Genomic DNA, 12,638 nt, shown 5'->3' with positions numbered 1-12,638 from the left:
ACACCCGCCCAGAGTAAGTTGAGTAAAACACAGCAGCAGGATGATACTGATAGATAAAGTCAAAATATTTGCAAGTACATAGTATCCATGTTTCATATAATGCATATATTTAAAAAGTAATGCCATTCTAGGTATTCTAAATAAATAAGACCACAGATTCCAGAAAGTAAAATACAGTCCTCTAGTACAGTAAGATAACATCTTGAGCTCTGCATGCCCCCTACTGTTCCCATTTTGTAAAACTATATTTGAAAACCAGCATGTAGTCCAACAACTGAATTACAAATATGGCATTAAGCTGCAGGTTGGCAGTTATCCAATATCAATGGAAGTAGGTTACTCCAGGGTAAGCACGTCTAATGAAGTACAATTAGCATATTGTTCAAATGGATATAGACTTTGCAGACATTTGACTGAGATTCAGATTAAAGAATAAAAGGTAACACTTGCCAGCTGTGAACAGCAAAGGGAAGAAAAAAAATCTATTTTTTTCTTACATCCAAAGGCAGTTGTATAAAGAACTAATCAAGAAAAATGTTTTATTAATTGGAACACTGTCATTAATATTTAGTGCAATAAAATGTCTGTTTACAGGTTACAAAATACAGAATATTTTTTATGAGAATACACTCATTAATTCAAATCTATAAAAAATGACCGATATGGCTATCTTTATTGGCATATCATGCTAAAAGGAAATTTATGAGAATGCTGACTGTTCCTCAGAAAACCAAGTTAAAATATCATTTGTGGAATGAGCCATCTGGTGGTTATTCTGAAAACTGTTTGAATGCCCCAAAGCAAACCTGAAATAATAAGATGGAAAAACAAACCAAGGTTAAGTAAGGGAATGTTAGTTTCTCCAAACAATATTTTTTAAATGACATGAAAATAAGAAAGAAAAACCCTAGAACTTATTTACATTTGAAAGCTGAATATTTTAAATGGCATATAACTGTAATGGTGTGTTTTAAATAGAAAGTTATTTTTTGTGATGTTGAATAAATCAATTTAAATATAAAAAAGGTTTTTTTGAGGTGATTGGACTTCAGAATTCCTTTTTCATTTCTCTTGCCTTATGTTGTGGTTTCTATTGGAAACAAGTTGAAATTTCTTGAGGTTTTTAATACCATGCTTTCAGTACTCTTTTGTTTGTTATTATGTATATACTCTTTTAGTGCTAACATAGTTCTCTCATTCAATGTCATTTCTTCTAAAAGTTTCTGATGTAGGAATTTTGTTTTCACAGGTAAATTCTGATTTTAGCTTTATTTCTTTTTTCTCCACGAATGGGACAGAAATATGCTAATTAATGTATTAATGCCTTTATGTATTTAAGCAATAGAGGGCAGGCATGAAAATGGTAATGAACATTTACTGAGGCCTATGTTAACCAGGCACTGTGCTAAGCACTTTTACCTGTGATATGTTATTTACTTAGTTCTCGCAATCCTCTGAAGTGATTTTTATCACTTCCGTATTATAGATGGGAAATCAGGCTCAGTAAAGCTAAGTAACTCTTCTAAGTTCACACGTTACTTAGTAACTTAAACTGAGACTTGTATTCAGATCTCTGTAATTCCAGAGCCTTCCACAATAGCACATAGGTATTCTAAGTGGTAAATCCTATCACTTATAGAGTGTTTACTATATACCAGGCATTGTGCAGAGTACTTCATCTACACTTTCTTTCTAAGCTCTACCACAGCCTGATTGAGGTAGGTATTAATTACTGTTCCTACCTTATATATGGGCAAAGTACCTTAGAGAGATTAAGTAACTTGCCCATGATATCACAGCTTCTAAGAAATGCAGCCAGTATTTGAATTCAGGTTTTTCTGATCCAAAGCTCAAGCTTTTAACCAGTAATACACTATGTTATAATGTTAAAATTATGCATAATTGTCAGGGTTTCATTCTGATTTCTGATGCTGTCTTTGGTTTCTAATACAACTTTTCTTGTATTTTAAACTTTCTTTAAAAGTAATTCTACCTTATGTTTTAATGTTTAAAGCTTATGAGGCATTTTCCTATATGTTATCTCCTTTGATTTATAAGCTGTATTCTAAGGTTATAGGGAAGGTAATATTCTAATTTTACAGTACGATAAGTTAAGAGAGATAGAGTGATTTATTGTTGCTAATAAGTACATGTTAGCACTTCAATCTCGATCACCACTTTATACTGCCTTAGAATTAGTAGTCAACTTAGGGTGACATAATTTTGAAAATAAAGTGGACTATGCCCTGATTTTGGTTTTTATAATTGCCACATCCTTCCTGTCTTTTGTCAACAGGTTTATTTCCTTTCTTCTGATGTTATGTGTGTTTTCAATTTATATTTCTCTGTATATTCGTTTCCCTCCTGCCTTTCCTTCCTCTTTCCTTTTCTTCCACCTTCTCTTCCTCTTTTCTTCTGTATTTTAACATTAGAGCAAAAACTAGAGGAGCCTTATCTCATAAGTATATTCCCTTGCCATTCACCAAAACTCAAATCCAACTAGTGTTAGATAGTTTCCATTAGTTTGACTTTAAAGTGAGATCTTTGGTAAATAGCTTTTGTTAGCCAGTTTCATACTGCCACCCATTGTCTGGAAGTGTCCTAATTTTCAGAGAACACTCATCTGGTAAAAAAGAAGGGATTCAAAACAGTTTAAGAATATTTAATGTAGACATACTAGCAATTATTAATTAGTGCTTTATCACAGCCTATTTATTTCAAATTGGATTTTTTTAGACGACTAGTGAGTATGGACATGAGTATACAACCATGCCTTTTGTAAAGGTAGCACAGTTGTGGTCTTCACTGACGTGACAAGCCAAGTGTGTATTCGATATTATGGATAAATTCTATGAACATTTTCTCCTGAGTAAGTCTTGAGTGATTGAAATAACTTTTTCTTGAGATCTAAACAGTGATAACTGGAGTTAATAGAAAAATTTCAGTTTTGCACTTATAATTTCCTAGGCTAAGGCCTTTGCAAAGATAGAGAGGTCTTTGAGGTATTGTTTCATAATTTACTTTTCTTTTCCTCAAAGAGGTAGTATATTTTAAAAAATGAGATTGAATCTATTTTCAACCAACGGGAAATTTGGTTTGGTCAGGAGGCATATTTCTATATCATATTTTCATGGTTTAAGGTAATAAGATTGATTTTTAAATCAGGTTTATAAAACTTGGCCAGATTATAAAATCAGGGAGTGCACGCCTCTATGTTGTCAGTCTGTGAGGAAATAGACTATGATAACACATTTAAACTAAGAACAGGAATGGCTCCCCCAGAATGCTGGAAAAAACAATACCTCCAGCTGGATTCCCCATCTGTCAGATCTTCACGTTTTGTTGACTGTCTTCAAGGAGTAGCTTTTCCTTTGCATTTGGCCTTCAAATGCCCTCTTCTGATACTTGTTTTGGAAAAGTAAAGTAGTAAGAAGAGTTTTCTGTGCTTTTTTTCCCCCATGACACCTCTTTTTAAGTTTTCAAATCTTCCCTCTACTCTCAACTTACTTATCTGCATTGTTTTATCATCCAGAGCGAGGCTGAGTTACTTTCTGGAGTGATAAGATTTGTTTGGGTTTGTACCCTTAGAACAGCTATCTAAGCAGCTACTTCCTATTTCAACTCAGTTGTTGTTCTTTTGGGCAAAATCTATAGAAATTCTGCTTTCAGATCACTAGTTCCATGTTTTTCTTCTTTGGCAGTAAAGAAACACATGGCAGGCAGTGTGGTACAGTGGAAAGAGCATAAATGGGTTTTTGATTCTGATGGATACAGGTTCCAAAAGATCCTGAATCTGCTTGGGCATGTAATTTAACTTTTTTGTATTTTAGTTTCCTCATCCATGAAGTGGAGATGTTAATACCAATCTTGTAGGATCATTTGTAAGAGTTAAAGGAGACAATGTATGTAAAGTTTTTAGACACTCAACAAATGGTAGTAGTAATAGTTTCTATTGTGGAAGATGGTATTAAAAATACCAACTTTGGGTCTAGGCTATTTAGGTTCAAATTCTGGCCCCAATACTAAATGGCTGTATAATTGAAGGGCAGTTATTCAACTACTTACTACCTCAGTTTCCTCATCTGTAAAATGGGGATAATGATAATAATATTTATGTCCTAGTGAGGATTAGATGAGTAAACATGAAATGCAACTGTGCCTGGCGCATAGTGATAGCTATGATGATGACTCTGATGATGACATCCTCCCTTGCTCTCTAGAACGCTCATTTAGGACATTGCATTTTTGTTACTAAAATTTCTTGTTCACATTTCTCCTGATTGACCCTTCTGCCTCCTGACATAGTCACACTGCATATACCTACATCATCTGCCCAAAGAATCTGAAAGGGTACATCTCCCTTGCAACTGGGTTCAGTTTTCTCCATTTTAACATTTTTTATTCTGCTAATTTCCTGGGAAAATCTCATTGATTTTCAATTGAAATACTTATAAGCTACATGTGTAATACTGTGATACTCCTTATAACTTGTATGGTATGGGTATGGTCTGCTTCTCAATCCATGATTATATTTCAAAAAATATGGTTTAATCTTAGGGCCAGTATGTCTGTGTTTTCTTTGCAAAAGAAGCACTGATTTATATTTAAATGAAAGATAAAATGAAACTTAACTTGGGAAGCCTTTCTGTAAATCTTTCATTATCAAAGAATGTACTATCTCAACTATCTTTTGAAAAGCCAGTCTGTTAAAAGTGTATTATAATTATTATTAATCTCTCTCATTAACAAATGTCATGGAGGCACGATGCACAGTGCAGATAAACTGACCATCTGGGCCCAGCAGGGCTATTGGCTAACATGGCTAAATCATTTATCGCTCTTGGAAGTTGGAATATATAGTGTAGGGAAAAGTTTGATTTTTTTCATTTGAAGTTATAAAAATAAAATGTGATATTTTTGGTGTAATAAATGAAAGGTACTAGTATCAAATATAAAATTCTGGGCTTCCTGGTGGCGCAGTGGTTGAGAATCCGCCTGCCGGTGCAAGGGACATGGGTTTGTGCCCCGGTCGGGGAAGATCCCACATGCCGCGGAGCGGCTGGGCCCATGAGCCGTGGCTGCTGAGCCTGTGGGTCCAGAGCCTGTGCTCCGCAACGGGAGAGGCCACAACAGTGAGAGGCCCGTGTACCACACACACACACAAATAATAATAATACTAATAATAATAATAATAAAATTCTATTAGACATACTTATTAAAACAGATAAATCTTAAACTTACATTTTCAAAGCATCTCAGGTTTTAAATGACTGTATATAGGTTTTGATAAAGGATTGAATTTCTGAAAACTTGCACTTTATGTCTTTGTCTTAACAGAACAATGAAAATGAAACTGCCCTGCACTGTGCAGCTCAGTATGGACACTCAGAAGTAGTTGCTGTTCTCCTGGAAGAGCTCACTGATCCTACCATCAGGAACAGCAAGCTGGAAACTCCTCTGGACCTGGCAGCCCTCTATGGAAGGCTTAGAGTGGTCAAAATGATCATCAGCGCACACCCTAACTTAATGAGCTGCAACACTCGAAAGCACACACCACTACACCTTGCTGCACGCAATGGTCACAAAGCAGTTGTTCAGGTGCTGCTGGAAGCAGGAATGGATGTGAGCTGTCAAGTGAGTCTTCCTTTAGCTATGCTTCAAAAGCAATGGTGCTCTTGTTTTGCTTTGAGATACAGATGTTAAAACTTACAGGAAGAAATCTTACCATTTTTTAATTGGTCAAATGGTCTACATGTATCTTTGTAACTAGTAAATTCAAAATACCCCACCACACCGCTGGGAAATATGAACAAATATAAGGCATAATCTCTAACCTCATTCTACCTTGAGGGCTATACACATGAAAAATTATTACTAGATGGCAGTTGTGTGTGGTCTCCTTAGTAATTGTTTCCTTTCTCCCAGTATCTAGCACACAGCCTGACATACACCAGGAATTCAGTCCAGTGGTAGTTGAATGAATGAATGAATGAATGAAAGGAATGAAATTCACTTTAACATTTTTGAGTTGTACTTTGTGTTTAATATGTTGACACATTTAGAATACAAATCTCACGGCTATCCCGTGGGATTGAGAGCTATTGAATTCCAGTACAGAGATGAGGAATCAGATTCAAAGACTAGGAAACTTGCCTAATGATACATAGCTCGTAAACCCAGAATGTGAATTTAGACTTACTGATTAAAGTCCAGGCCTCTTTCCACAATAATGTACCTCTATACATTGCTAACAAAGGAAGGATCACTATGCTTAAGGGCAATAAGAAAAAAATTTATTGGGAGGTGTGATTTGAGTTGGGCTTTGAAGGACAGATAACATTTGGATAGGTTTTGTTTCTCCACAAGGAAAACCAACTTGCTTTTGTTATCTGTCTCTTAGCCCTAATTCCAAAGTTAGCTTTTCTTTCTTTCTTTTTTTTTTTTTTTTTTTTTTTTTTTTACCATTTTCTCCTTTTATGAGTGTTTTTTTTAGCCCCCAAGTCACTGGCAACATACTTACCTTCCAGAGATCCATTTGGTTCCCATCAGATTACGACTTTTCTCCGCTATGTATTGATAAGTTATTGCTGCATAATAAACTGTATCAAAATTTAACAGCTTAACACAATAACCATTTATTTAGTTTATAATTCTGAAGTTATGGTTTAGTCTTAGCTTATATGGGCAGTTCTTCTGTCCTGACGGGGCTCTGTCATGTGTCTTGGGTCAGTTGTAAATCAATTAAGTGTCTGTGCTTCAGGGAGTGACTGGCTGTTACCTGGGGGTAATGGGTGAGACTGCTATGTGTCTTTCATAATCAAGCAGGCCACCTTGGGCTTGTTCACATGGTTGAGAGAGAGAGAGAGAGAGAGAGAGAGAGAGAGAGAGAGAGAAACAGGATTATACAAGACCTCTTGAGGTCTAGCTTTGGAACAAACATATTATGTCTTTTGCCATGTTTGATTGGGCAATATGTCACAAAGGCAGCCCAAATTCAAGGGGTAGGAAAACAGACTCTACCTTTCAATTAGAAGAGGGTGTGAATTATGAAAGTGGTGTGAATACCCAGAGGCAATAAATGCAGACAGTTTTGTAAACAAATCTACACATTCAAGGTGGAATTAGCGCTCAACTGTGAGGTTATTTTCCTAGGAGCTGTTGAGGTTGAATACTGTGTCTCTCCGGTTTTTTGTTTGTTGTTTTTGTTTTTTTAAGTTTTAAAAATCCTAGGCCTTCTAATCCTAGGTTTCAGGCTGACTCCCTGAATCAGAATTTGCCTTAGACCTTTGCCTGTGTTATTTAGTTGTTTAGATATTTGTAATATCTTTCCTATATTGCTTATTCTACTTTGGCAGCCTTGATAATAAGCACAAGAATTTTTTTTTAGCCCTCATATTTAAGAAAAAAACAACTTTGCTTGCAAAAGGGTATTGAAATGAGATAGATACATGTTTACTATTTATTATAGGTGACTAACAAAGTTACTTTTTAAAAGTATGTTTAATGATAAGCTAGATGTTTATTGTCTAACTGTTGAATTTCTCTAATCTCGATTTATTGCTTTCATTAACACTTCTGGAATATTTCTAAACTTTATTGCACAGATTGCATTATAACCAAGGACTTTAACTATGGCTGTTTGAGATCAATAATTCACTTTATGTTCCATGACTAGAAAAGTAAGAGTTCAGAATCAATTTTATAAATTTATATTTTTTATGCAAAACACTGTGTTTTGTGCTTTTGGGGAATTAAAGATAAAAAAGATCTGTACCCAAAATTTGGTGGAGAACACAAAAACTTGCAAGAATAACTCCTGTTACATGACATATTAAAATAAATGCTAGGACGAAGTGCTATGAAGATATAGGTGAGAAAAATATAGATTTAAAGAGGGAGAACTTGGGAAGACATTGAAGAGTGATGTTTGAAGAAGACCTTGAAAGTCTAAAAGGACTTTGAATTTTAGGTGTAATTTAGCTTGCACATGTGCATTATTTGGCTAAAATAATGTTTTAAAATGTTGAATTTTAAATACTTCCCGATGGGGTATATACCTTCTAAGATCTCAGCCTCTCTCTATGATTCATTCCTTTAGATTTTTCTACTTGGCCCCTGATAGCATTTGGTTTTGTTACTCACAAATCAGATGAAAGGGACACAGTATGTTCAGAATACGTAAACACTTAATCAGAAGCATCAGGGCAGGTACCCGAGCCGGATGGGCAACATTTTGATTGCTATACCTCTTTCACTGATGCTCACTCTATGATTTCATCTTGAAGGTTCCAGGAAGTAGAGCTGACAACATACTTCTACAATACATCTCAATGACTTGACTCTTCCATTAGATATAGTTAGCCTTAGTTGATTTTTTGTTTTTATCATTATTGCTTTGTTCATATAAAACATTTTTTGGCATCTCATTACCCTTTTTTTGTGATTAAATTTTTTATGTTATTCAAATTAACTGTCACCTAGGTTTACCATCAGATTCACTATAACTTTTTTTTTTTTTTTGGTGGTACGTGGGCCTCTCACTGTTGTGGCCTCTCCCATTGCAGAGCACAGGCTCCAGACGCACAGGCTCAGTGGCCATGGCTCACGGGCCCAGCCGCTCTGCGGCATGTGGGATCTTCCCGGACCGGGGCACGAACCCGTGTCCCCTGCATCTGCAGGTGGACTCTCAACCATTGCACCACCAGGGAAGGAGCCCTACAAATATTTTTAAATGCAGCATTTATGTTTGTACTTTTTGTAGAAGTTTTGTTTTCTGCTTCATTTCTTTCTGAGAAATTTTGAATTATAACACCTATTTGAGCTAGTGAGCAAAATAATTTAATTCCTATTTGGTTGAATTTCATAGTATATATTTACTTATAAATCCTTTAGCATTAAAAATTTCTTAATAAAGAGAATCAATCGTATTAAGATATTAAGAAAGTAGTGTTTAATTGGCAAGATTCTTTTTAAATTAGCAATTATTTCTATGGATTTCAAACCTGATTTTGGGTAACTAGGTGGTGATAGTGTCATATTATGCTAGTGCTTTAACTGTGTGTGTTTCTCTTATTAAAACTCAAAGAGTTAAGGCACTAGCATAATATTAAGAAATTGGGTTTTATATGAATATAAAAGGAAAGGAAAGTAAAATTACAGAAAATTAATAGTAAAGATTACAAGTTAGCATGCTAGGAGCTGTTAAGGTGCAAAGCTGAGTAAGGTACAGTTTTTGCTCTCAAAGTGTTTACAGTGGCAGGAGAAATATGTGCCTAAATGGATAGATTACTTTTTAATAATCCATTTACTCTTTTTTAAAAAAATATTTATTTATTTATTTTTGGCTGCATTGGGTCTTCATTGCGGTGCGCAGACTTCTCATTGCGGTGGCTTCTCTTGCTGCGGAGCACGGGCTCTAGGTGCGCAGGCTTCAGTAGTTGTGGCACGTGGGCTTCAGTAGTTGTGGCATGTGGGCTCTAGAGTGCAGGCTCAGTAGTTGTGGTGCATGGGCTTAGTTGCTCCGCGGCATGTGGGATCTTCCCAGGCCAGGGCTCGAACCCTTGTCCCCTGCATTGTTAGGCAGATTCTTAACCACCGAGCCACCAGGGAAGCCCCAAACGAGAAGATTGCACTTACTCTTCTACTTCCTGAGATGATTTTTTAAAAATTTCTCCTCTTTTCCGAAAACTTCAACACTTCCTTCATTGTCATACCTTTGTGATTACGGCTTTGCTTTTATTTCACTGAGATAACAATAACGATCATATATTCTCACCTCCACAATTGCGAATATGTGTATATTTGCTTTCCTTCCTTGCTTTAAATTAACTTTCTAGGTTTATATCTGAGGCTAACTTCTCTACTTGTGCATTGGCTCCTATCCCCTCTTATTGACTTGGGATACATTGCTCTGGCAAATATTCCCTCTTTAATACAATGTTTTCCCCCTCTTAACTGCATTATTTCCTGAAGGACGCAAAGATGTTGCAATATTTCCCATCTTTAAAAAACCCTCTCCTTTGAACCTGAATTTTCCTCTAGCTGTCTTCTTCTTTCTCTGATCCTCTTTATGGAAACATATTTATTTATTTATTTTTAAATAAAATGAAATTTATTGTAGCCTTAATGCACATAATAAAATGACTTACAAGCAATTTTGTTAGCAGTAGCTAGAGGATGGGTAGCTGACCATTCTGGTGAATGTAGTGGTAATCCCACACCTGGTCATTCTTGTCACGTTTCTAAAAAAGCCCCCTGCAGAGATCTACCTTGCTGACTACAGGTGAAATTAAAGAACATATTCTAGAGGAAGTAATACCCACAAGACTTAAAAAAAAATGGCAAAATATTTAGAAAGACTTGTTTTTACTCATATCAGATTCTTTCCTTCATCTCTCTTGAAACCATTCCAACTCTATTACTCTTTAAAAATTCTTTGTCTTTTCCTTTGGTGAAGGTAACTAATGACTGCCATATTGTTAGAGCCATAACCAGTTCTTAGTCCTCATCTTACTTGATTTATCATCAGCATTGACAAAGTTGATCTCTCCCTCCTCTTTGAAACACTTTTTTCTTTTGACATCTGAGATGCCACTCTCTCTTGTTTCTCATGTAGTTCACTGACTATTCCTTCTCAGTATTATTTTAGGTTGAGCCAAAGATTTTGATTGCCTGCCATTCAGTGTTGCAGCTAGATAAATCTGCAAGGCCTCATGAACCTGTTATCGCTAGTTGCTTAAGAATTAAGTCTTTCTGTTTTCTGTCCTCTTTTGTAGATTCATACTCCTTTTTCCTGAGCCAGCCTTTATTTTCATTCCTTCCCAATGAACCTTTACATTGGAACTCTGTAACTCTGTTACTCTCTCTTAGCTATTGCCACAATACTGCTGTAGGATAAGCACAGAAATCTCAGACATGCATAAGCAGTAGCATTTTTTTTTCATTCTTAAGTTACAGGTCAGCTGGGGAAGCTTTGTTTTATGTTGTAAGTTAGTCTGGGCAGCTCTGCTCCGTGTGTTTATTCTCTTCCTCCTGGGACTAGCCAGGACATGGCCTAAGCCCAACCAAGCAAGCACACTTTGGGCCTCTGCTTGCATCATGTTAGCTATCATCCATTGGCTAAAGCAAGTCACAAACCAAGCTCCAAGTCAATGGGTAGGGATATATACTCCACCCACATAAGTGCAAAGAGCTGCAGTGTTGTATGGCAGAGGGCATGCAATAGGAGGGACTAATAATGTTATCTGGGACATCCCTATTCTGTGGTTAACAGTTCTCATCTTCCTGATCTCTAAGCATCTGAGTATCCCAGGTCTTAGTACTTAGACCTCTTTTTTTTTTTTTTTTTAACATCTTTATTGGAGTATAATTGTTTTACAATAGTGTGTTAGTTTTCCCTCTACAACAAACTAAATCAGTTATACATACACACATGCTCCCACATCTCCTCCCTCTTGCATCACCCTCTCTCCCACCCTCCCTATCCCACCCCCCCATTAGACCTCTTTTCTTCTCTGTCTTTACTTACTTCCTAGTTGGCCTCATCCAGTCTCTCGGCTTCAAATGACATCTTTATCTAGCAATAAAAATTTTATTTATTCATCCTGGACCTTACCCTAAACTCTAAATTAGGTGTCTGCTGGACGTGTCTATTGGATGCTAATGGGCCTCCAAACTCAGCATTTCAAAAACTGAGTATTTAGCCTCCATAACCCCTTCTCCCCAAATTTGTCCATCTTCCAATATTTCCCATTTCAGCAAATGGTAGCGCTGTCCTTCTAGTTGTTTGGCCCCAAAACTTTAGGGTTTCTTCACATTTTAATTTAGTTCTTCATCACATTTTATTGGCTTTGTGCTCAAACTATATCCAGAATTTCAGTACTTTTCATTCCCTTCACTACTACTACCAGAGCCCAAGTCTTGATTATCTCTTGACTCCTAACTGGTTTCCCTGCTTCTTCCTTTGCTTCTGTATTAGTCTGCTTGGGCTACTATAACAAAATACCATAGACTGGGTGGCTTAAACAGCACACATTTGTTTTATCACAGTCTGGAGGCTAGAAAGTCCAAGATCAAGGTTCTGGCCGGTTTGGTTCTTGGTGAGAGCTTGTAGATGGCTGCCTTCTCCTGTGTCCTCAAACGACCTTTCTTCTGTGCACAAATGGAGAGAGAAGGAGAGAGCTCTCTGATGTTTCCCCCTCCTCTTATTAGGACACCAATCTCATAGAATTGGGTTCCCACCCTTACAACCTCATTTAACCTTAATTACTTCTGTAAAGTCCCTGTCACCAAATACGGTCGCATTGGGGTTTAGGGCTTCAACATATGAATTCGGGGGGGACACAAACATTCAGTCCATAACAGACTCCTTCAGTCTATTTTCAACAAAGCAGCCATAAGTGATCCCATTAAACTAAATCAGGTTATGTCACCCTTCTGCTCAGAAACCTTCACTGGTATTCCAGCTCACTCGGAACAAAAGCCACACTCCTTACAGTGGCTGACAGTGTCTTAACTGACCTAGTCCCACTCTCCCTGAAGCTACCTCCTGCTACTCTTTGTCATTTTCATATAGTTTCAGCCACAGTGGCCTCGTTGCTCTTGCTGGAACACACTGTGTGTGCTACTACCATAAGGCC

The 12,638-nt window shown here is 36.7% G+C and overlaps 1 protein-coding gene across 1 annotated transcript in view; it reads left to right on the top strand.

Annotated features, from left to right (window-relative positions):
- The window catches only part of ANKS1B (ankyrin repeat and sterile alpha motif domain containing 1B), a 1,077,938-nt gene that overhangs the window by 194,884 nt on the left and 870,416 nt on the right, over window positions 1-12,638 (top strand). Inside the window, exon 4 of the mRNA XM_067009945.1 lies at window positions 5,338-5,634. Within this exon, the coding sequence (XP_066866046.1) occupies window positions 5,338-5,634 (297 nt within the window). The remainder of the gene's footprint in view (window positions 1-5,337; window positions 5,635-12,638) is intronic.

The sequence above is a fragment of the Kogia breviceps genome, chromosome 12, assembly GCF_026419965.1.
Source record: "Kogia breviceps isolate mKogBre1 chromosome 12, mKogBre1 haplotype 1, whole genome shotgun sequence".
Classification (NCBI taxonomy): Eukaryota; Metazoa; Chordata; class Mammalia; order Artiodactyla; family Physeteridae; genus Kogia; species Kogia breviceps.
The sequence above is the reverse complement of the archived record's forward strand: the minus strand, read 5'-3'. Positions and strand labels throughout refer to the sequence as shown.